The sequence below is a fragment of the Austrofundulus limnaeus genome, unplaced genomic scaffold (assembly GCF_001266775.1).
Source record: "Austrofundulus limnaeus strain Quisiro unplaced genomic scaffold, Austrofundulus_limnaeus-1.0 Scaffold100, whole genome shotgun sequence".
Taxonomy (NCBI): domain Eukaryota; kingdom Metazoa; phylum Chordata; class Actinopteri; order Cyprinodontiformes; family Rivulidae; genus Austrofundulus; species Austrofundulus limnaeus.
The window spans coordinates 477813-502168 of record NW_013952502.1 but is presented as its reverse complement, the minus strand read 5'-3'; the positions used below and the strand labels follow the sequence as shown (position 1 = coordinate 502168).

Below are 24356 nucleotides of genomic sequence, written 5' to 3'. Positions count from 1 at the left end.
TACTTACACACTTACTTACACACTTACTTACACACTTACTTACTTACTTACTTACTTACTTACTTACTTACTTACTTACTTACTTACTTACTTACTTACTTACACACTTACTTACACACTTACTTACGCATCTACTTATTTACCTTAAACTTGCAATTAAAATTTGACTAAAAACATTGATCCTAAACAAACTCCATGCAGCAGGGGGCAGTGTGACTCCCAGTGTGCCTGACCGCATTCATCCTGTGCCTGAGGAAATAGCAGCAACCTGTATAAAATACAAAAAGAACAGAGTTGATGAGACTGAGTGAATTTGTGTGCATTCAGGTGCTACATGTTTAAAAATGAACATTTCTTCTAAAGAAACCCACTTACAGTTTCAGTTTGAGACAAAACAGCAAAGGTTGCAGCACAGTTAGAAGTTGTGTCTTCCTGTCTTCCTGTGTTTCTTTGTTGGGCCGCATTGCTTCTGGTTCTGTGCACCTAAAGAGGAACAAAGGATTAGGAAGGACTTATACCCTTTCTCTCCTTTAATTACAGCGACCACCCCTCTTCCTTTCTAAACCTCTCAAGAGCTAAGACTGACCCCACTGGAATGTTTGGCTCTAAAAGAAGTTGCTTCGACCCCCCTTCCTCAGCTTCACCACCAATGATACAGTGATTTGGGCTTCCAGCTTTGTGCTTCTTTGTCTTTCTAAGCCTCTTAAAAGGAGCGTGATGCTGTGTGCAAAGGGTCCCCCTCACTTTCTCCTGACGTCTTAGACACAGTTTTTACTCAACTGTTGTGTTGCTGTTTAATCTGATGAAACACCCACCTGTTTTGACACAGGAAGAAAAGCTGTTTTGTTGGTGTCCAATGTTCTTCATCATATTTTCCACCCAATTTAAGAAACGCACGTTTTAACTGGAAATATAAGGGTACATTCAGTAGCTTGTTTGTTGCAAAAATGAAAAGAAAAAGGAATTTAGCAATCTTTTGTTGCAAATTGTTGCACAAGTCTTGCACACATCTCTGCATCTCTGTTTCTTTACTTTTAAAAAGTCAAATCTCATGTGTTAGAAAATATTTGAGTTTGACAAATTCATATAAAATATATTTTACTTCTTAATTGTGTGAATTTAGGAGAGAGTTGTTCAGCCGTGGGCAGAACTAAATCACCTTTTTCTGTTTGAGATCCATCTCTGTGCAGTCAGCTTCTGATAAGATGCTAGTTTAGCACTTTAGGGAATAATGGATGTTAAAAATAAAATTCATAGCTATATAATCTTAATAAACAACAGACATGCATTGTCCTGCACAGAAAACCCATTACTTCGATGCCGTTAAAACGTTTTATTTTCTTCTTCCAGGGTTTTGTCCTCCAGGTTCCATGCTTTGTGATGGAGGTGCCTGTTTCACACCTGAGCAGATGTGTGACTTCATAGATGATTGTGGTGATGGCACTGATGAAAAGGAGTGTGGGACATCCTGCTCATTTGAGAAAGGTATATGTGGCTGGAAGACGTCGCTGGCTGATAATTTTGACTGGACTCTCGGCACCGGATCTGTGCAAAGCATTCGGCCTCCTTACGATCACACACTGATGAATGAGAACGGTATGAGTTTATAAAATTGTTTTATCTTTTAGATTCTGACTTAAAACCAAAGGTCTTTTTGTCATAGTTTCTTCTTCGACATTTTATTTGTTTAAATAAATGTGTTTTTTTTTTTACTTCAGGCTGATTTTGTGGATAGAAGTGAAAGTGCGCTGATTGAATAGTCTCACTTTTTAGAGTCAATCTGCACACAGTGTTTAATTCAGGCTAAATCGATGAGCTATTTAACAGTAAGTGAATGTACGGGAGCTGAGATTGATGCAGAGCAGAAATCCCATTAAACAAAGCTCACTGTAATGAGCTATATACTGTATGTGAACAAAGAAACACAAATGTTAAATTAGTTTGAAAAGACCAGAGTCTGTATTACTATTGCATCTATAAGATCTGTAGCACAGCAGATATTCCTAATTCAAACAATAATAAATCAAGTTTTAAATTCCATAATTCAGTTCATAATGATCTCATTTGTGACTTGGAGCAGAAAAAGAAATAAAAAGAATGGCTAACTGTAGCTTTTTTTCTTTTCATTTTTCTTTTCTTTTTTTGACTATAGAAAGCATGTCAAATATTTCATAATAAAAGCTTGAGCCAGACTCGTGCTTTTAATGTAAATCCAGTGAAACTAAGAGTCTGTTCTGCATAAGATACTAAATGCAAATTTGATTTTTAGAAGAAAAAAAAAACAATAATGTTGATAGGACTAATAATAGCTGTATGGGACATAAACTGCAGTAAATTAATAGAAACTGTATGTAAGTAAAAATATGGTTCGGCAACTGGGTTTTGGTGCTCAAGACATCCACATATTTTATGAACACACATAACAAAACACAGCCATCACCTTTTATAATGATTTACCATATGATAAATGTATGCAGTAACAATGGAGTAATCGTTAGCATTATTGATTCATATCAGCTAAGTCTGTGGTTTGAACCTTAGCTGTGCAGGTTTTTCTGGGAAGCTCTTCTGATGCACCCATTCGTATTTATTTTGCGATGCCTCCTAATGCCTCCACTTATTTTTTTTAATTTCTGGAAAATCTATGAGGTGGAATAACTAACAAAACCTCCTGCRTAGAGTAAACAGCTATCTGCTATCAATTTATGATGTTTCTGGTTTCATCCTCCCTTCTGGACTGCCATCACATTACATAATGCATAACCCTTTGTCTAAAATAAGCAATGCAGCTTGTTTATGTGAGGCGTTACAGATGCACCTATGAAGCCCCATCTCTTCAATTGCATAAAGTGCCCCCAGGCAAGAAAGCAACTGCTGTTAGGTCAGGAAATACAAGCACTTGGAAGGGTGAAGTCTGTGAAATATATACAAATATATTCCTCAACATGACTGGAAAACACATAAATAGAATAAATATTATGCAGATATTATGTTTAAACGGGAATATTAATTAAAAAAAACTTTTCTACATTTAAGTTTTATTTTTGTGTGTGCGTAATTTTGACTGATTAACCTAAAGTGCTCCTCTGTGTCGAAGGGCAGTGCCACATTAAGGCACATGCCAGGGATCACTCAGTGGCCCTCACTTCCTCAACACGCTCTTCCTCATCATGTAATTTGAAAAAAAAATCATGAAGAATCATGTCTCCTTTTTTTTACCCTTGTAGGTCATTTTATTTATCTTGAAGCGACGCCAGTGGGACTTAAAGGGGATAAAGCTCACATCAGGAGCTCTGTTTGGAAAGAGTCCAGTGCTCTGTGTAAACTCTCCTTCTGGTACTACATTTCCCATAAGGCCACGGGCACCATCCGGCTTCTGATCAAGGTAAAGCAGTTTTGATTGATTTGGGAGAAATTTGCACCAAGAGATGATTAAAAAAACTTATATCAACCCATCACAGTTGATAAGAACCTCTCCTGACTGTCATTCACAGTTGGTCAGAAATAAGCCCGACTATCTTCAATTATGTTAATATTCGTAGACGTTTCATCATATCAGTTCTACTGTTCGGGGGTGGTTCTCATTTGATAGAAAGTGAAGTGAAGCTTCATTTTTAGGCAGATTTATGATCTGTGGGGGTGGGGGCTGCAGAAGGGGCTGGGAGGTGAATGGGGGTCATGGTCACCCCTCGGCGCAGGGTGACCCCACCCCGCCGTCTGGATGGAGTGCATTCTTGCCAGATTTTCAAGGCTTTAACGCTTGTAAGGCATTGACTTTGAATATGCATGGCCGAGGGATTTGAACGCACATTTCTGCTTTTTTAGATTCTGCAGTTTTTCGCTCTGCCTGCATCCTCGTGGTCTGTCTTCTCTCAACTTTATTTAAATGTCAGGGTGGCTGGGGGGTCAAGGTGTAGGTGTTGAATCACTCCTTCTTGTGGGAATATAAAATAAAGGATATTCTTGAATATGCAACAACTGTTAGATGATTACTGATTCTTCTCTGTGAAAAATTGATGCTGATTTTCAATTAATCATCTCATCAACATGATGCTATTGATCCTAACTTTAAGATCACTTCAGAAAGATTGTTAAAAATGTAAAGTCTAGGGTTTAAAACAGTATTTAAATCAGTCCCTGTGGCTCTGGGATTGATTATGTGACACTGAGAAGCAGGAGATGATTAATGTCTGTGGGGTGTTTTAAATTCAAGGAAAACAGCAAATTAGACCTCATATATAAAACTTGGACTATAACCATTAAAATACAGCCAGTGAATCCCATACTAAAATAGAGACAGCGGCAAAGCTGGAAATCATTATGAATCAATTCTGAAGATTGTTTGTTTAACTGCTGTTTATGTTCTTATAGCTGATATTAGTTGCATGTATGACCTTCCAGGTTTAAAGACATTAGCACTTAGAGATWATTGCTATGTGCTTTCCTTGATGCCAGGATTGCATTTTTATAGCTTTGATGTTTCCTATTATCCAAGCAGCTGCCCAAATTCAAACACGAACACACGTTTGCAAGGACAAGACCGCGAAAATGCACACTCTCATATCAAGTTGTGTAATTTGAGAGATTATATTTTACCCAGCGGACCTGTTTCTATCACCAGCCCTGTTAGCTGCTCCTAACCCTCATCAATGTTTGCACAATTGCCAGTCACTGTTTTCTGTGCTGCAACTGAGTTAAAGTGCCTGTGACATCAAATTTTTGTAATAAATATGAATGTATTTTTGGAAAGATAACATTGATAACATATTGTAAAAAAGATKTMATGCCGCTGAGATGAGCASTTGTTGAGATATTTGCATGTGAAGTAAYAGCACTTATGTCAAAGGGGAACRTCTGAATGTGAACAGAACGTTGCTAAAATGGCAAACAACACAGACTGTAGAGAAGAATCTGATGTTTCTTTAGAATATTTTAATCACTATCATAGAGAGATAAGAAAGAGTCAGAGTTCAAATAATATTGTTTAAATAAACAAAAACCAGGAAGTTTTCTTTCTCAGAGTTCCCCTTTGATGTCACTTCCTGTTTCACTTTAGCTGAGCCGAATTCAAAAGAAAATATACCAATTATGTGTTTTATGCCAAGTTCCTTCAATATAAATATATTTTCTTTGACTTTTTATATTACATGGATATGCATGTCACAGGCACTTTAAGGGTGAAGCATATTTTTACAATTTAAACTTACAGCAGATATCTTTAGGTGGGTTTCAACAGTCTGTAAAAAGCAAGCAAACTATTCAGCCACAGTAATGTTCTTTTATTGTAAATACAAACTGAAGTTGTACTGTAATTACACATAGTTCAGTTCACAATTAAGTAACCATGTTACCTTCAGTTGTTGTGAAATAGTTGTAAACTGTATACGATAAATTTGACTTTGCATCAAAGCCAATCTAAATGCATTGAAATTGGCTTCTGTCTCCTACCATTTCAGACACTCCCACTTCAGCACAACAGTGCTTTGGTGGGAGGATTTTGATTGAGCTCCAKGGAGGAGCTGTGTACAAGTAGGCGGTGTTTTGTACCAGAAAGCATTTAGGCAGCTCCAAGATGGTGTAAGATTGGGAGGTGGGGGTGCAGGGGAGGTGTGGACTATTTACCCCTCCCTGTTTACCCAGAGAGAAGACCTCAAGAGACCTGAATTGAAAATGGCTTTTGATAATATGCATGAGAAATATAATAATATAATATATAACTTTTGACAGTTTTGTACCCATCTGCTCTGCCTCTTCTTGAAAGTCACTAATTCCGCCTCTCAKAATGAAACTCCAACAATCTATCCATTATAAAGAATGAAACTCACATTTTAAATGTATTCAGTAATATTTTGCTACATTACACCATTTATCTGCTTGAAAACAAACAAGCAGTTTGAATCTTCCCACTTTTATGGTGATGACATGCATGTTTACATACTTCATCATGGTTTTGTGGCCTTGAGTTATGGCAAATCAAACATCAGCCACTGAGCCAATGAAATAAAGTTTTACCCATGTTAAATATGGCACAACTCCACRCTAATTATTTGAGCCTGTTTTTCATTTAAAGCAAAGATCTAACACCAAAAGCACAGAACTCTGTCTTCTGGTCTTTTTTTAATGCAGCAGGAACAGATGATGCTCACTGATTTGAAGGTGAGTTGACAGCAAAAAAAGTGATCCCAGCCATTTCAAAAAATAAAAAGGCTATGAATATACAGTAGATTGGATTTTGACTTAGTGGTTAAGACATTTGGGAGGTTCAGATTTCAATAAAAACAGCATTTTTATGTGATTACAACTTTGTTTTTTTGTTTTTTTCCTACCCATCTTGACATTCACTGGGGCCAGAAAAAAAAAAGATCAAATATATTTGCAATCTTCACACTGAGCAAACTGATTTTGCACTCACATTGCCCCGACTGCAAACTCAGGGGATGTGGCTTCAAATTGATCAAATAAAGGCCTCGACTGATACGCYGCACTGACGATAAGTGAGAGCTACGTGCGCCTGTATCATATACAGTACATGTCTGCTGCTTTTATAGATGGAGCCTTTACTCCATGACATAAATCTCGATAAGTCCCGCTGTAATGCTGACTATTAATCTGCGCTCGACTCCCGCCGTAACAAGATTATTTCAAGTCGGGGCTCCACCAGCAGAGGAGACTGCCTGTGCAAGCCTCACCCAAGGGTGCATTTTAATAGGCTTTCAAACTGCAGAGAAGAATGTGACTTTGCCTGTCCTCTGGGTTGTGTTTTTTTATTTTATTTCATTTTTTTGCACATTGGAGCAAAACTCATCTTGCTGCAGCCAAACTTCTGGTCATCAGTAACTTTAAATATACAAAATTGAATATGTTATTTGTGAAGACATTTCATTTCTGTATGACATGTTCATTTGTAGTGGCTTCAAACAGTTCCCAACCCCAAAACTGAATTATTAGGAAAAAAAAAGGTTCCTGCACTTATTCAATCATATCAGAAAAACTAGAGAAGGATGAAGCTTTTCTAGAGAGTTGGCCTGAACTTCAGCCGGATGTGCTACATTTCACTACACAGCTCTTCCTTTGACTTTGGTTTGCAACTATTGCTCCAGTCACTTCAAATAAGACTTTTTTTGTGTGGTACTTTCAGTAGAGACTATAACTTTTAGATTAAAAACAAAAAGATTTATACTGATGTGCATTTGAGAAGGCAAAAGTTTCTCAACCCTGAAAACCTATCTGCAGTAAAAGAGAAAAATACTATTTAAGGTGCACGTAATAGAAATGATGGAGACTATATTTTGTCAAAATAAGCTTGGATAGAATGACTTCTGATGTTTTTCCTGTTTTTAGGAGCAGAAAATATCTTTGGTAGTATGGGTAGAGAGCTGCTGCTCAGTCGTGAAGCCCATTTAAGGCTCAAGAACATGTAAAACCATAATAATAATAATAAAAATAAAAATAAATAATAATAATAATAAAATAATAATAATAATAATAATGATAATAATACATTTTATTTATAACACACTTTACATTTACAAAAATCTCAAAGTGCTACAATCCATAAAACAATTAATAAAACTTAGCAACAAAACAAGGACCAAAAAATACAGGTTTCATTACAGTAGCTACTGTTCACTAGAAGCATATTCAGTGATTCACCATAGTTGGATTAAAAGTAAATACAGACTTATAAAATACCCCTAATATCCAACAAGATGGAAGACAGCAGGATACTAGTCAAGACCACCTAAACCAAGACCAAGTCAAGACCAAGACCACAGTGTATTTAGACCAGGACCGGACCAAAACTAGGGCCTGGGCCTAGTCAAGACCAAGACCAGAAAAAAAAATGAAATAAAATAAAATAAAATAAAATAAATGAAAACTAGTTTCCTAAAAGAAAGAGCGTTCTGTAAATATGTAGCTAACTTAACATGTAGAGCTAGTATTGACAAAATCTCTTTGTGTATTGCCGAGCGAAGAATTTTGCTTCAGAGGCAGATTGCTAACACTAGCTAACGTTAGTGACAATAAAAGTTTAACGTCGTCCCCACCGTTTCTAAAAGCAAAGCACTGCAGACTTTACAAGTCGCTGTACGCTTTCTTCTGGATGCTGTTTTACAAATATATTCTTTATGGTTTATGTAGCTGAGCTGTGTCACTGAAGATTTAGCAGACACCTTTTTCGCTCACAGAGAACCATTGCTCACTTTCTTGGAGTGCCGTGTGCGAGGGAAGCGGAGTGGGGATGGGTGACACMGTAACAAAAATACATAATTAGCAATGAGTCGTGCTTGGATTTGAGTCCGTTTGTTTTACATTCAATTAAAGCAAAGAAGTTAACAAATAAATTGCATGATATTCTGGCTATTTAGTATTTCCACAGTTTTGGTCTTGACTGATCTTGAACTAAAATCCTGAGTTCTCTTGTCCGAGACTAGACCGAGTACAAATGCGGTCGAGTCCGCGACAAGATCAAGACCATCAAAAAGTGGTCTTAAGACCAAGACCGACCTCAAGTACTACAACACTAGGAGATACATTTAAAATCTACTCAGTTTATTTTAATGATGTTCAGGTTCTCGTTCTGTGCAGATTTATGACTTTTTAGCTTCTGTTTGCAAATATTTCCCACAGTGCTCTTCTTCTAATTCATGCAGTTGTATTAGTATTACTGTCATTATACGTCTAGGACCTCAGTGATTTGCATAMGGTCTGATTTGAGTAATTCATTCAGAGATGTGTTCATTTTGCCTCCATCAGGGCAGAGTTTTACTGTAAYAAACTGATTCACAAAGTTTTTTTATTCCGTCTGCCATCAGCCTTGTAACTATTAATGTGTTGTTTATTTGTACTCTTCTGCCAGCTGTAAACCTAATTACCCCTTGGAGACAATAAGGCTACCTTGAACCTTGATTAGTTGATCATTAGTTTTTATTTGCATTTAAATAGCATCTATTTGTACAGCTTTTTCTGCACTTTTTTGACATTTTGCCTAATTGACAAACTAATTAAAAACATGCGTGCACAAAATAAATGTTACATAATTATCTTTTTTCCCCCTTTTAATTCAAATGCCTCTCAGTTTTTCAGTGCCAGAGGTCAGGATGGTGTATTTATTATTTAATGTGAAATGTACCTTTAAATGTTTCACTGACGCTTTTTTATGTGCCATTAAAACTCACAGGTGAGGTGCTGGCTCATAAAGAAATACATCCACAAAAACCCCTTTCAAAGTCACATWTACTGTTTTGAGGCCGCATTAGCTGTGATTTAGTGCCTGAGAAGCACCATGGGAAAAGACAGAGTGGGCTTACAGAAGAATACACTCAGATTTGTCTTTTAATAAGTTCCACATGTGGTACGAGAGAAATCCATCACCACAGTAACTCAAAGAGATCAGGCTGAAAAGTGGCTCTCGAGGCAATGAAATTATTACAACCACGTTATGTTAATGAGACTTTAATGACTCCTTTTAGATGGAATCCACTGTTTCCCAGCAGCTTTCTGTCCAAAAGTTACTTTCAGCTCATTTTTCCCCAAACAGTGTTCTTTGATGACATGTGGGTCTGAGTTTGAAGGATGAATTTCTGACAGTAATCACCGCTGTAGCTTCGAAAGCATTTGTTGTAACCRGAGCAGAATGCGCAACATCGCCACATGAATATCTTTTTGTCATCTACTCTCCACAGACAGAGAACAACTTAATGGAGATGTGGAATAAAACGGGGCATCAGGGAAACAAGTGGAACCGGGCGGAAGTCCCGCTCAGGAAGCTGAGGAACTTCAAGGTGATTTTTGAGGGAATCCGCTCCTTCGACGTGAGCGGAGGAGCCGCGCTGGACGACCTGGAGTTTATCGACTGTGCTCCAAGTAGGTGACACGCACCGGCAGGTTTAACACATTCCCATCAGACAGAACCTTACACAATAAAATCCATCAARTATATAGAACCCAATGATGTAGATCAGTAATTGTTATGGTTTGTAAACCTCCAGGCCTCTTTGAATATGCAAAACATTAAACATAAAACTAAATGAATGCCAACGCCTTAAGAATTCAACCTTTAAATTTTTAGATTCATWCAGATCCAGATGTTTCTCATCAGGCACTGGTAGAGAGAAGCTGCAGCACCTGGCAGCAGAAATCTGAGTTTAAATGCTAATGAGTCCATTTCTTTCACAACAGACAAGWAATTTTGATGTAAACCTAAGAAAAAACTCATTATGGAACCTTTGATGGATAAAAATTTAAAATGTAAGAACCAAATTCTTTTGACRTACSCTTTCTTTTTTMTTTCTTTKTTTTTCTTTCTTTTTTTCAAAGGTTTAAGAAGAGCAGACGTTTCCTCACCTGCCAAAGTAATCAGAGTTGCTGGTATTTTCAGCAAACCTCTGTTCATAAATTTTAAACACTTTTTTTGAAGGAAGGAAATATAAGCCATTTTAGCCTTTTATTTAACTGAATGGGAGAAAAAGAAAACTTGTTTAATGTTCATTCAAACACAGGTTTGGCATTGGTTTAAAATTCTTTTGCACACTATAYGTATGTAAGTTATGTTTTTAATTTTTGCAGAACCAAAAAAATTATGTCAAAAATAAAGCTATATTTGACAAATCTAGGAATTAAAGTTATGATTCACATCCGTTATTAGGTTCTTTAGAAAGGTTATGAACAGTTAGTATCTTACCTGCTGTAGGTAACTTTTTGATCAAACATAAAAATGGGTTAATTTTGGTCAGCTTTGATGAGCTGTTAGTTYAAGCTATCTTAAAACAACTAAAAGAATTTCACATAGATTAATTTAAACATTATTTTTATAATATTTAACACAATCTGTTTTAYGCGACATGGGTATTTACATAGCATTTTGTGTCTGTATGTGCTACTAGTGGCAGTAGCATCTAGCTGTAGCACCTTTGTTGCAGCCACAGTTTTTGCAGGAGTAATATCATGATATTTCAGTCAGAATTACTGTAAAATTGACAGTGATATAYAACAGCTTATAGAATTGTGTTTGAATAAACCTTTATCATTTTTTTGACAATTGTGTTGCTTTATCATGCCAGCAATCCATTTTGGTTTTAGTCTGACTTGGACTAGCTGTTAGCTTCTCAGTCTGGTTTGTTTATTCAAACAGAGGTAGAGCAGGTAAAATAAAAATTGTTTTATGTCCTTTACACAGACCAAAAGATGTCAACTCTTCTTAAATCTTCTGGATTAGTAATAAAAGCATCATTATGGAATATAGTTCAAATTATAATAAATTTCTCTTTCTTTAATCGGAGTATTTATCCACTAATGCTCTCAAGAAAGATGTAATTTTACTGTGAAATTATTTCTGGATCTTTCCAACTGATAGTTTGAGGTCTGGCTTGTTTCCCTACATGTGGAAAACCCGGAGAACCTGAAAGCCGACATGTCTTCCAGCACGATGACATCCGCTGACAGATTCTGGTTGGTTTATGTCCGAAACAGATGCTTCAAATTAAATAGGATCTGACATGAAGCTTGACAAAAAGTGGGATGTTTCCCTGCTCGTCCAAGGCCATCTCACTCTCAGACAGACAGACACTTATAGGAGGAAGAATAAATCCTGACCTGGGATATGCATCAAAATACAACAAAGKGTGTGCATGACAAGCAAAACACCAGAAAAACATGACCTCGTTCAACTTTATATTTATAATATATGGATTTTTAGTTTTCTTAGTGATGGTTGAACCCCTTAATGAATTTGTACAGTTCACCAGTGTGAACATGTGTACAGTTTCTGATCATCTGTTTTCGTCTTTGTCTCAAAAGAGAAAAGACAAGAGGCTTTGATTTTCCTGGCAAGTCCATGTCTGTTTTTATTTTCTGCTGTGGCCGCTGCTCGTGTTGTTTGCTGCAGAGTACAGAAAGGCTGCGGTTTCATAAAACACAGTTATTCATTTGTAGTGAAAAATTGTCTGATGTTCTTGTCCAAACTAGTCCTAAAACAGAATAATTGATAACCACTCGTATGTGTTTTTAGGTGCTGTGGAGCCAGGAAATTGTCCCGCAGTCACAGACTTTGTGTGTCRCAACGGCGACTGCATCGAGTCCCACCTGGTGTGCGACAATAAGGCCGACTGTGCTGATGAGTCRGATGAGATGGACTGCGGTGAGTTGAAATGAGTCCATCAGAGCAGAAAACAACCTTCAAGCTACAAATAGAGAGATTTGATCTTTCTGTTGTACAGACCACATATTTGACTCACCGGGCGCCTGTGACTTCAACATGAGGGCGGAGAGCTGGGAAGAGCACTGCCAGCTCTTTCAGGACATCGATGATGACTTCGATTGGAGGATCGGCCACGAGGCTGAGACACCAGGAGCCGGACCTCACACTGACCACAGTCCAGGTCTGAACCTGYTTTCCTGCCCATCSAGCARCAAACCATCAAAGTTAGCATCAGGACAGGATCAATTTTCAGAAGAGTTGTGTTGTTCTAGTTAAAGTGGAGTTAAATAAATGTGGGAAACCTGCTCATTTGTGGGTTTAGATGCTTTTGAGAAGTTATATGGAGGTATTGTTTTGTGTGTAATGAAGAGTACTTGTTGAAATAACTGTCATTACAGTTTGAAAAGACCACTGTTGAATAACTGAAAACTTTCCTGTATGAATAATTTTTTAGTCTTGTCCAAATGCACTTGAGAATAAAGTCACTTTTTAGGTAATTGGTTTAATTTCGAAAAGTCTTTCAGAACCCAAATGATGCTTTCAGTTACAGGGTCTGACAAAGTGTTGCTTTTCAAAAGCMGTTATAAGTAAATCTGTTTCACTTATTCTAGTAAAGTAAGTTAATTCCCCCTTTTTTTGTCATGKTTGCATGAGGTTTGGACCTACGAATGCAGGTTAACACCAAGAGCTCAAATAGTAAAACTTATTTCATTATGAAACGAAGCAAAAAGAAAGACAAGGCAGCAAGATCTACAAACTGAGGATCTGCACAAGCAGACATATGGAAACAGGGAACACTGGATGTGGCATGCATAKTGCATAATGCTCCACTGAGGAGTGAATAAAGGCTGAACAGCTATATGGACTGGAGCTGATGGGCAGCAGGGAGACAGCTGAGCTTAACAAAATTGGGTGCAGGTGTCAGAGGAAAACACAGAAACCAAACTCCACAAGAAATAAACATGAAAATAAATCCAAAAATAAAAAACCAACACTAATAATTATGCTTTCAATGTGTTGTGAAGTTTTAATTTAAAAAGACAACAGGCAACGTTCCAGAGTTTAAAAGTCCATAAATACTGGAATCACTCTCTCTGTCTCAACGAGTGAGCAGCCATCTCCCCTGCTATCACTTTTACCCAATTACAGCAGGAAGGGCCTCAAAGAGACAGCAAATCAGCAACGTTATTAGATATCAAATCATTGCTGGGATTTTATTTTAATTTTTACCTAATGAAGAATAAAATATATTTGTATATGTTCTGTCTCCGGTGTCAAAAGGTTTTGCCAGCATCAGTTCTGATATCCTTCACTCTGTGTTGCTGCTATAAAAGATTATGCTTCACAGGGAAATCAGCCTCTAACCGCGAAAGAACAGAATCCATGCAATCATAGTAAAATATTAATAGTGCTGTCAGAAAAAAATAATTTCTCAAATTTAAGCACAAGCATCCCTCCGACATTCTTTGTTTGCAACTCATTGCAGTGCTTTTGTAGTGGCAGTTTGACAGCTGGTAAACAGGAAGTTCAGAGGAACGTGTGATTTCAGGGTTAATGAAAACATCCTGATATTTGTCAGCCTGAGTTAAAATGAGCTTAACACTGCTCTGGGTAGTGTGCAGGAATGCTAATGTATGAAATGGCATTTTTCCCCACAGCAATAAAAAGGTTACATTTGATTTAATGTATGTATAGAAATCTCAACATTTTCTATGTAAAAGCCTTCATAAGCCTTCAGTAAAACTGTCCACTCATAAGTTTTATTTTGTTTTTTCTAGGATTTTGTGTATTTCTTTCTTTTTTTTGGTTTTTAATGATGCCTAATTTGCCTTGAGTAAAGCTGATGAGAGAATGAGCTGCATGACATAAAAATGAAACAGCATGGGAAGATTATAGATGCGTTAAGCAGGCATGCTTTGTAATTGTGCTTTATTTCTCAGAGAGAAAATTAGACAGATGTATTCAGTTTGGAGGACCAAACGTTTATGGCAGTTTCACTTTTTTTACAGTTTTAACTCTTTAGAGGCTTTCAGAGAAAACTGAAGCTGCTGTTTCTTTTTTTTTTTTATCAAGTTTTGTCTCAAGAAGTTACTATACTATATTGGGGGAAAAAGCCTATTTTCTGCAGCTTCCAATGCAAACATCAAGTTTGTGAATGAAGACTCAGTTGGTTGTTAAGTGTTTTCAACAAATGTATAAAATCACAATAAACAAGCAGTAGGTTGGTTTGAATAGTAAATAATTGTAGTWTGTGAGATGACTGGAATTAGACAGGGAATGCGAGTAAACCTTAATGTTTCTGGTGCGAGATGTTCAAGTGGAAATGTGAACAAAGGTAGTTTTTCTTTTCTTTTTCTTTTGCTTTTTTGTGGTGGATGGATCCTCAAAAGTGAAGGGACCAGGTTTATCCACCACCAGGCACAATGGCAGAGCCAGGGGATGGCCAATGGCGATCTTGGTCACCATACTGGCCTCCCCAATCATTTGAGGACACTATACTTTTAAGCTAAGGAAGGACAACTTACATGAATGTAACAAAGCTTCCATTTTAAAAACATTTGTGTGTGGCGAGCTGGACCGAGGTCACACAGCTGTGTCCCACGGGCCGCCAGTCGAACCATCCCTGTAGCAATATAAAAGTTTGTATGAGCTCTAATGATCGGGTTTACATGTACACATGGTGGCAGCCATCTTGGATTTTGGACGACCAGCTGGACAGATGCCACACTTTGCTCCACGATGGGTGACAAGAATCTTTACTTTTACACTTCGCTGACTATAAACTTCAGGACGAAGCTGTGTTTCTTTATGGGTGATGTTACATCTGTCCTCCCTTTCACACGTAGCTGTATTTCCTCCTTGTCTTGGCTGTCAGTGTGGCCACTTCTTATTGGCTCGTTGAGTTTATTGATCAGAGAGAAGAATCATTTAGTCCTSGATGGACTTATGATCCTTTTACAGAGATCAATGAACTTGACCATCTGTAACAAACACACAGAGACACACACAGAGAAAAACCCTGTAGTTTCAATATGGAATGGTGTTAAAACTGTGGWTCATCAGCAGCTGTACTTTCATACTCCTTTTGAATAAATGCAAAGACTGTTTTGGTTTTGTTTGTTTTGAAGYAGACTCCTGTGTTGTGGGTGGGAGCAGTATTTGCTGTGTGTTGTGGATTGCGATAATTCCTCCTAACTCATGTGGAAAACTCCCACTTTGTTCTGGTTTTGCACAGATGCTGTTTCATCTTCGAGTCTAGCCAAGCTGAAGAGGCATTTGGCTGCAGGCTCCACCGTTTCACAGCAATCCCTTTCTGTCCAAATTKAATGTATTTTGAAACCAGCAGAGGAGTTATTGGATTTCTTTCCTGCAGTAAAGCTGAGATTAGATGGCCGTGCTGTGGACTTTATTTTTTTAAATATATATATTACAGCCTCGTCGTTCATTGCAGTCGTATCTCACATGAACACGTCTTGACTGTATTCGTCTCCATAGGTGGTGGGGGGAACTTCCTCTACATACACTCRGCCCCTCAGAGGGAAGGGGATGTTGCCAAGGTGACAACCAGAAATCCATTTCCTGCCAGCATTGGTCTGTGTCACCTGCGCTTTTGGTTCTTCATGCACGGCTCTGACAGGATGGGAACACTAAAGGTGATTGAATCTCCACCTGCTTTCCAGAAACGATTAAAAATGCTTTTTTCTTCTGAAGCCAGCCTTCAAGCCTTCAGTGACATTTTGCTTTTCTGTCATTTAGCCTCAAATTATCCACCAATGCCAACCCGAGGACTTAATTAGGATTTCTCAGAAATTYACGTCCCGTTTCACTCAACCCATTGCACAACGCTGTCAATCAGCAAATACCCACAGGAGGCTATGAAAGCCTCCCTGTCTGCAAATAAATCATCAAAGTAATTCACCTTCCAACCTGACTACTGGATTTATCTATTTATGCCTTTTTGGAGATGATTCTTTAATTTAAAACAAACACAAAGCACATGCTAAAAAAGTAATTAGACAGGAAGTTTGGGTAGTTGAGGTGCTTCAAAATCTGTTGTAATATGGGTAAAAGAAAAYGAATTTAAAGAATCCATTCACAAGCAATACATGATTTGTCCTAAAGCAGGSTATTTCAACTGCTGGCCYGCGGGCCACGTCTAGTCAGCGGGTGACTTCAGTCKGGCCCGTCAATTAGCTCCACCCGRCCAAAAAATAAGGCATACAAATATTTTATTTACTTAAATATAAAAATAGATTTTAAATCAATTGTAAATTTTACACCTATGATTCAATGCAACGAAATGAACAAACTTAAAATGTAAAAGATAACATTTATTTTTACAATATTGTCTGTCACCTGAGCTGTTGGCTTCAGAGTTGTAAAGTAACTAAGTACAAATACTTCTTCACTGTACTTAAGTAGAATTTTTGGGTATCTGTACTTTATTTGAGTAAGTATTTTTCAGCCTACCTTTTACTTCTACTTCTTACATTTTCACGCAGTTATTTGTACTTTTTACTCCTTACATTTTTTTAAAAAGACAAGAAGTAGAAAGTCGTTACTTTTATTTATTTTTTGCTTGTTTTCATTCCAGCTTGTTATTGTAGAAAATAAATACTATCCATATAAGTTGTGCCTCCTATATAGAGTGAATTTAATTATGGTTGAATGAGAAGTATAAATATATAAAATTCTKATACCGTATTAGTTTGTACACAAACAAATCATGTCCCACTCCAGCAGGACATAATCATTAAAATTGTACTTAAGAAGTATTTATATTTCATGAATTAYTGCATTTGTCCCGCAGGCCTCGGATGGATTTTCATTTTGGGGAAAAGGTTTAGGCAGCCTTGATATATGTATATAAAATTAAACAACTGCATCCTAAATTTAAYATAAATTAATTATTTTAATACAACAGTCATTTCTGCATTTTTTGGGGAGGTCACCTCCTAATAAATGTCATTACAGAAAATCTAACTGCTCATTTTAAATCAATACTTTTACTCTTGACACTTAAAAAATCAGATACTTTAAGACTTTTACTCAAGTAATATTCCTAAAAGAGACTTTAACTTTTTACCAAAGTAAGGTTTTGGTAAGATACTTGTACTTTTGCTCAAGTATCACTTTGTGGTACTTAATACTGTATAACACTGGATGGCTTTGAGCAGCTGTGGCCATCTGAATAATTTAGCTTAACAGCCCTGTTCTAAAGTTAAAATTAAAACTTAAAATTATTTAAATTAAGAACAGCACTTTAAAAGGAGTATTCATATTTATTTTGAAGTGGTTTATGTGGAGCTGTTATTGGTGATTAATATCATACCTGCAAWAGAAATCACTCAACGTGAGTTCATTTGGGAATAACAGAAGCAAACTGATGCCCCCCTCAAAATAGCCCACTGTCTTKAGAGGTTAACTACATGCACATGTGTTTGACAGCTCTGCAAAACATTATAGTTAAATACTAAAAAAAGGCAAAGTTGTATAATAAAATAGCAGTTATATGAAAACGTATTTAGGAAATTGACCTCAGTACTGACCTTTTCTGAAACGACTAGAAAATTAGCAGAAATTTTCTAAGATGTAAAACAATGCACTTAAATAAAATGTATATTAATGCAGAACATGTAGATTTTCTTGTATTTCTATTAAAAAATAAAATGCTAGCTCACCACATTCACCTCTGATGAAGAAACTGTTGTGTTTTATTGGGTTTATTGATAAACTATTTAGATAGTGTATTAATTTTAACCACTGGTGATCTAAACTCGTTAGGTTTACACTGTTGGACAGAGCGGYACACGCTTGCTGATGTGGGCAGCCACTGGTGACCATGGCAACCAGTGGACATACGCCAACATCATCCTGTCCAACACGGCTCCGTTCAGAACRACCTTTCAGGCGGAGGTGGGCGGAGACGTGTGGACAGACATCGCCCTGGATGACATCTCTTACACAGCAGAGTGTATGGTTGGAGGTAAAAGTTTATTTTTGTCTCTCTTTTCTTCACTTTTATTGTTCGTCTCTCAGATTCTCTGCTTCCAGCACTATTCTCGTTTGTCATTTTGTTTCCTTTCAGTTTCCCGCCTGCTTTCTCTCTCTCTATCTCTGTGCTACAACATCTCCTGCCTCTTCCAAGTTTCCTCATAAACAAGCTGAACCCTCTGGGAGAGGGTAGAAAGTTAATGGAGCCTGTTGCCCTTTGGATTCATATAAATTCACAGTGGAGACTGGGTCAGTGTTGAGGAAAGGCAGCGAAGAGTGAAAGCAATTACACTTATATTGTGTAGTTTCCTCACCTTCCACCCTAAACCCCTTCTTCAACTTTTTAAGAAACTCAAAGTTATTCATATCTAAAATATCGGTTCAGTTTGGACTCTGAATTCAGTGTGATGAGTTTCACGTGAACACGTCTTGTTATTTACACACCTCTCCACATCAGGACCTGTAACTCCTCAGCCCCTGACCTGCGGTGCGGACCAGTTCCAGTGTCTGCACTCCTTCCAGTGTATCCCCAAGAGCTGGTGGTGTGACAGGGAGCCGGACTGCACGGATCGCTCTGACGAGGAGCTCTGCCCGACCGCGTTGCCCGGAACTCTGCCTCCTCAGGATCGCTGCCCCATGGGTCATTATCAGTGTTCAGACCTTCAGTGCATCCCCTCCTTACTGCGCTGTGACGGGGTCTTCGACTGCCCTGATGGAGAGGATGAACACGGCTGCCGTAAGTTCACACACTTTCAGCTGCTGTTGGACAATTGACTGAAAAGCTGCCAGTACGAATCCTAAAAGGTCAACTGATAAAGTGCTTTTTGTTTACTGATCCAGTCTTAAAAATGAAAATGTTGCTAAGATATTTGTGACCATAATGTTATTAAAATATTTTTTCCTCTGAAACATGCTTTACCATGAATTCCTTCAATTAGAAGATTCTTACTTAATAAGTAGTTTACATGTTTAATATTTTATTAAGAATGCAAATGTTTTTAAAACGATATATTTTAAGCTACTTGATTTAGAAATTATTTATAGAATCAGTAATTTTAGGAGTAAAGGTTCAGATTTATAGTTTTGTTATAAACCACTGTAAAAAAAAGAAGAAAATATTCAATTTTGTAACTCAAGAAAATTAAACCATGATATATAAAAGATTAGTGAAAATAAAAAGCATGTTTTATTTAAATAATAAAAATGATTAATATACGAGTCAAAAGAGCTTCTAAACATCTTGATAAAAAAGAGAAGCATTCTGTAGATCTCTCACAGCAAAAACAGGAGTGTTAAAATTTCAGTGTTAAACTTTTGGGTGTTGGTTTAACACCCCCAGTGCTGTTTTAACACTTTCTGAGTAAACTCACACCTATTGTTGGTGTTAATTCACAGTGTTGATTTCCTCAGTGTTGTCTCAATACTGGACAGTATTAAATGAGCTCTGCCCACTTTTAAGTCTTATATCAACACTTAACAGTGTTGATATATGCAGTGTTGAAATAAGTCTTCTGAAAAGCCCCGGCCTCTTCCACGTCATGTCAGACAGACCAGTATTTTCACAGGAATGCTGGGTAATCTTGTAGAAATGATGTGTTTGTACAGTAGGTTTAGGACTATTAAAGATGTTCATGAGAGTAAAAATGAGTTGTTCTGGTTAGTTGTCTTGTTCAGTTTGATCAAGTTGTTCAACTTTAATTTTGTGTTATTGGCCATAAATTGACACCAGGTGTGAGAGGTACTTCCTGTGTGAAGGTCGACTCCATTATACTTTTCTACTAATTACTGAGCAGTGTCAACGCAACACTTCAAAGTGTTTGATTTTAACTCTGAGTGTTAAATTTGCACTCAAATTTATGGTGTATTGACACCTTGTTGTCTGTTAACCTTTTATCACCACCCAGTAAATTTTGCAGTGTTAAATCAACACTTAAAGAGTTAAATTTAACACTGTGTCTGATTCTATTTCGTCCTTATCGGAAATGGTGTCAATTTAACTCTTTCCATAGTGTTTCAGAGTACAGTTTAACTCTAAATAGTTAAAAATGAACACTGACTAACACTGTACAGTATTAATAAAACTTAACACTTCAAGTCAAATAACTCTGATCAGAGTAATTATGATTCTAAGCAGTGTTAATAAGGTGCTGATTCTCATGCTTTTCAACACTGCATTGAGTTATTGGTGGTTAACACTGGAGGTTCATACCTCCTATGAGTGTTAATTTGACACTCTACTGTGTTGATTACTCTTCTGCTGTGCACAATTTCCTTTGTTAATAAYAATACACTGGTGTTACTTGTAACACTATRTTTTAACACTGTWTTGTCACAGCAGTGTTGTTGAATATTAAACACTGGCTGGTGTTAAATTAACAAAAAAAAATGTGTGTTAACATTTAACACTTTTACAAATGTTATTTTAACACCAGCATGTGTGGACACATGCAGACTCTTTGTTGGTGTTAAAAWTAACACAGTGGGTGTTAAATTAACACTGGCTTTTTCAGCTGCTGCTTTGTGTTCCTGCTGGCTTAGACAATATAACTACTTAAATGTGTTTCTTTGTTCAGCAGGTGTTCTTAAATACAACGTTTGTGTTTCATTCTTTACTGAAACACATCTATGGTACTTCTAAGGMAAATTTAAGCTGAGAAATTGAAAAAAAAAAGAAAACATTGTCTCAGATGAGGTTTGAAGGCTCATCTTCATATCATCCTTCTTTCTCCAGCTGTCCTACAGTGTGAGGCAGGGGAGCTGGTGTGTGAAAGTTTGCCCGGTTGTATCCCACCTTTTAAACGATGTGACCAATCTACCGACTGTCTGCCGTTCCACCCAGATGAATCCAGCTGCCGTGGTAACATGCTTTTTACATTACTCTCTCCTTYTCACTATTAAACACCTCTGTGACTTCCTGATGTGTCACAAGTTGGCTGTGAAATTATAACGACTTCAGTGTGTGCGTACGGGAGGTGAAGAAGCGCTTCATTAACTGCATTTCAAACAATGTTTCATGAAACCTCCTCTCCTCTCCTCTGGCAGAAGGGGTTTCATCTTTGATTCAACTCCTTTAAGGTTTTTGACGTCRCTCTTTAGACATTCGGTTCAAATGTTGCACCATCTAAGTTACTTTGTTCTGTCCTGTGGCCGTACTCGTGAGACGTCAGTCACTTTTGATTTTCTGAACTTCTCTCATATCTGCACTTTTCCAGCAGCTCCAGAGATTTTCTTTTTTTAGTTTTTTAGTTCTTAAAGATACAGCATCCAGRTCACTTCACAATAACTGTTTAGTCACTGCCAACAGACAAACAGACATTGTTAGTGTTTTATTTGAAAAAAAAAAAAAGCTAATTGCAGTTTTATTACTGTTTGATTGTTTATTTTATTCATTCTTTGGCACAGCAATGARCTAAAAACTAAGCCAATTATAATTAATCAATGACAAGAAGCACAAAGAAGCCAGATTTAAATTTAGTACAAAAAGAAAGGAAATTTGTGTTCAGTGGATTATTTCTTTGTTGTAACAATGTTACTTGGAAATAAATCTTTGTTGGGAAGTTTGTTCATTTCTCTTTTAAATGGCGCCACATTTGTAAGGAACATGCATTTGTGAGACGAGCAGTAGAGCTGAATAAGTTGGTTGCTCACATGAAAAAATAAAAAAGTTAAATCCTCTTGTTTTGAGGTTCTGGTCCCCCCAGGTGCTGCCAATCAGATGTCCACTACAAGATTTATTGTCAAGAAGCATTGTTACAACAAAGAAATAATCTACCAAACCTAATTTACTTACTTTTTGTGCTACAGATGTTCTGTTTTCACACACTCCTGACTCTATAACTCTATAAATATATTCACACATATTTTAAAAAATGGAAGAATTATCAGGAAATGTCAGTAATAGGACAATAAAGTCTATTTATTTGTGTTGCATTATATTGTAAATATGAGGAGTAAAACATGAAAAGTTACTGCAAATTTTAGTATATGACAACTACTTGTTTTGTGAGTTTCATTACTTTTTAACATTAAAACACACACTGATTCACCAATATAAACAGCTACATTTATCATTATAATATACTTCTATTTCCTGTAAAGTGAGGAAATAAATGGTGGCCAGTATCTGAGGACAGTGAGAACTAAGACAAAACATTTGAAGATTTTGTGTTTGGTTTGCCTTTTAATATGAGACTAATGATGAATTTATTTTTACTTTCTTTGCAGAATGCCCATCGATGTATTGCCTGAATGGGGGTGCATGCTTTATAGAAACATTTGGGCCTTATTGCATGTAAGTTGACTTATATCCACATATAGACTAATATTCAAAATCCCAACAGTCACAAACATGTGAACAGTGTCTGTTTGTCCGACACACTTTGCCTTTCTTTCTTTCTTTCTTTCTTTCTTTCTTTCTTTCTTTCNCTTTCTTTCTTTCTTTCTTTCTTTCTTTCTTTCTTTCTTTCTCTCTTTCTTTCTTTCTTTCTTTCTTTCTTTCTTTCTTTCTTTCTTTCTTTCTTTCTCTTTGTGAGGCTTAAAACATGGAAATCCAATCAGTCTTGCTCCTGTACTTTAAAAACAGACACGCTCTGTGAAGCATGTTGAAATCTGCTCATCCCCCCAGATTAAACGTGGTGTTTCTGTCTTCATTTATCCACCAGCACAAAGTTTCCTGGGAGTCTCTGATTCTCCTGGTCAATATTTAAACACGGCGTCCATCAGAGTAATTTGCCTGCCTTTTCGTTTCTACCATTCAATAATAGATTCGAGAATGACCCTGCATGCACTTTGACTGGTGGGGATTTTTTTTTTTTGTATTTTTTTATTAATAATGAGCTCATGAATCCAACTGCCTGCATCAGCAGTTTGGAGCGTCTGCAGTCAGAGATTTCATTACAATAGTAAGGATGCAATTATGAGCCGTGCAGGAGGATCTGCTAACATCATTATGCACCAGTGATTTCTCTCTCCGAGAAATTTACATTTCTCCATTTTTCTGTCAGAGGGTTCAGTTCTGCAGAAAAGACGAGTTGTGCAGCAGGTCTCATGAGTATCTGCACACTGAAGCAGCAATGCATTTATTTATTTTTGCTAACTTGCTGCTCGGTTCATTTATTTATTTATATTTGTTTTGTTTTGTTTTGTTTTTGGGGTGGTTTATGACCCTTTTATTTCTTGCCTATAAATGGAGAACTAGCTTCCACACAGATCTCCTCTTTCAAAAAAAATGTTTGAATAAAGCTCATAAGTTTTCTGTTTTTTCCTACCTGTAGATGTGTCTGAGAATATATTCGTAAATGTTTAAGTGGTGTGTCAGTCTGAAAAAAAAAAAAAACAGCAGTCTGCGAATGACTTGTGGGCAACACCGCAGATTTGTTTACTTTGTCTCTAATTTCCCTGCCACTGCACAGCCTGCCAGCTGCTGTCAGTCATGCACAAACACTGAACCAAAAAGTGGAAAGGAAAAATAATTTATTGTCTTCAAACACATTTCTCTCGACTTAATTATTCAAAACCATGTTTTAGGTGTTTTGTAACCTTTTCTTCTGCAAGTTTTGTTTTATCTGTTGACTGATTTAAAGGTAGTACAGGAATATACAGACTTTGGATTGTCAGAATTTTGCTTTTTTAGGCTTTGAGTTTAGTTCTGGTGTCCAACATTTTCCAACTGAGGCTGGCACCGCTCCTTCCTCATAATGTTTGAGGAATTTACAGTCGTCATTCACTGCTCAGTGTGAAGCTCCTGAGGCTGTTCCAGCCCTGTTGTACATCCTGAAACCATCAGCCCAGACTTAGTATTTGCATCTTGCTCCTGCAGGAAACCAGGCCAGGGGGAAAAAAATGCTGCTACAGCTGGACTCACACAATCTGAACACTGACCTCTTTCTGAATGAGAATGACACAGTCTTCTTTATCTGACAGCTGTGTGTTTCACATTAGAGGGTCAGTKTCCTCAGAAATGAAGTTGATGCTGAACAGATGTTGACTTGGAGCTGAGTCACTGTTTGGGAGATGAACCCCCCCCACCTTCCCTTTTTTTTCCTTCTTTTCCCAGAGATGCAGATCACCAAACTGGCCAAACTATTTWAACCTGTTTCTGTGCCAGAAGTCTGATTACTAACTTTTTCTTAAATTATAAAACACTTTTTTAACAGTTGTTGAT

The 24356-nt window shown here is 37.1% G+C and overlaps 1 protein-coding gene and 1 long non-coding RNA gene across 2 annotated transcripts in view; one reads left to right on the top strand and one right to left on the bottom strand.

Moving 5' to 3' along the window:
- LOC106520980 (uncharacterized) overlaps positions 1-622 on the bottom strand; it is a 1851-nt gene extending 1229 nt beyond the window's left edge. The window contains exons 1-2 of the long non-coding RNA XR_001310609.1: positions 376-622; positions 144-268 (exon numbers count right to left, since the gene is read on the bottom strand). This is a non-coding gene — a long non-coding RNA (uncharacterized LOC106520980). The remainder of the gene's footprint in view (positions 1-143; positions 269-375) is intronic.
- The window catches only part of malrd1 (MAM and LDL receptor class A domain containing 1), a gene marked incomplete in the record, with an annotated part of 51176 nt that overhangs the window by 23047 nt on the left and 3773 nt on the right, over positions 1-24356 (top strand). The window contains 10 exon segments of the mRNA XM_014013325.1: positions 1351-1596; positions 3228-3385; positions 9687-9867; positions 12011-12139; positions 12219-12380; positions 15695-15852; positions 17984-18185; positions 18651-18929; positions 20925-21050; positions 22418-22484. Of these exon segments, the coding sequence (XP_013868779.1) occupies positions 1351-1596; positions 3228-3385; positions 9687-9867; positions 12011-12139; positions 12219-12380; positions 15695-15852; positions 17984-18185; positions 18651-18929; positions 20925-21050; positions 22418-22484 (1708 nt within the window).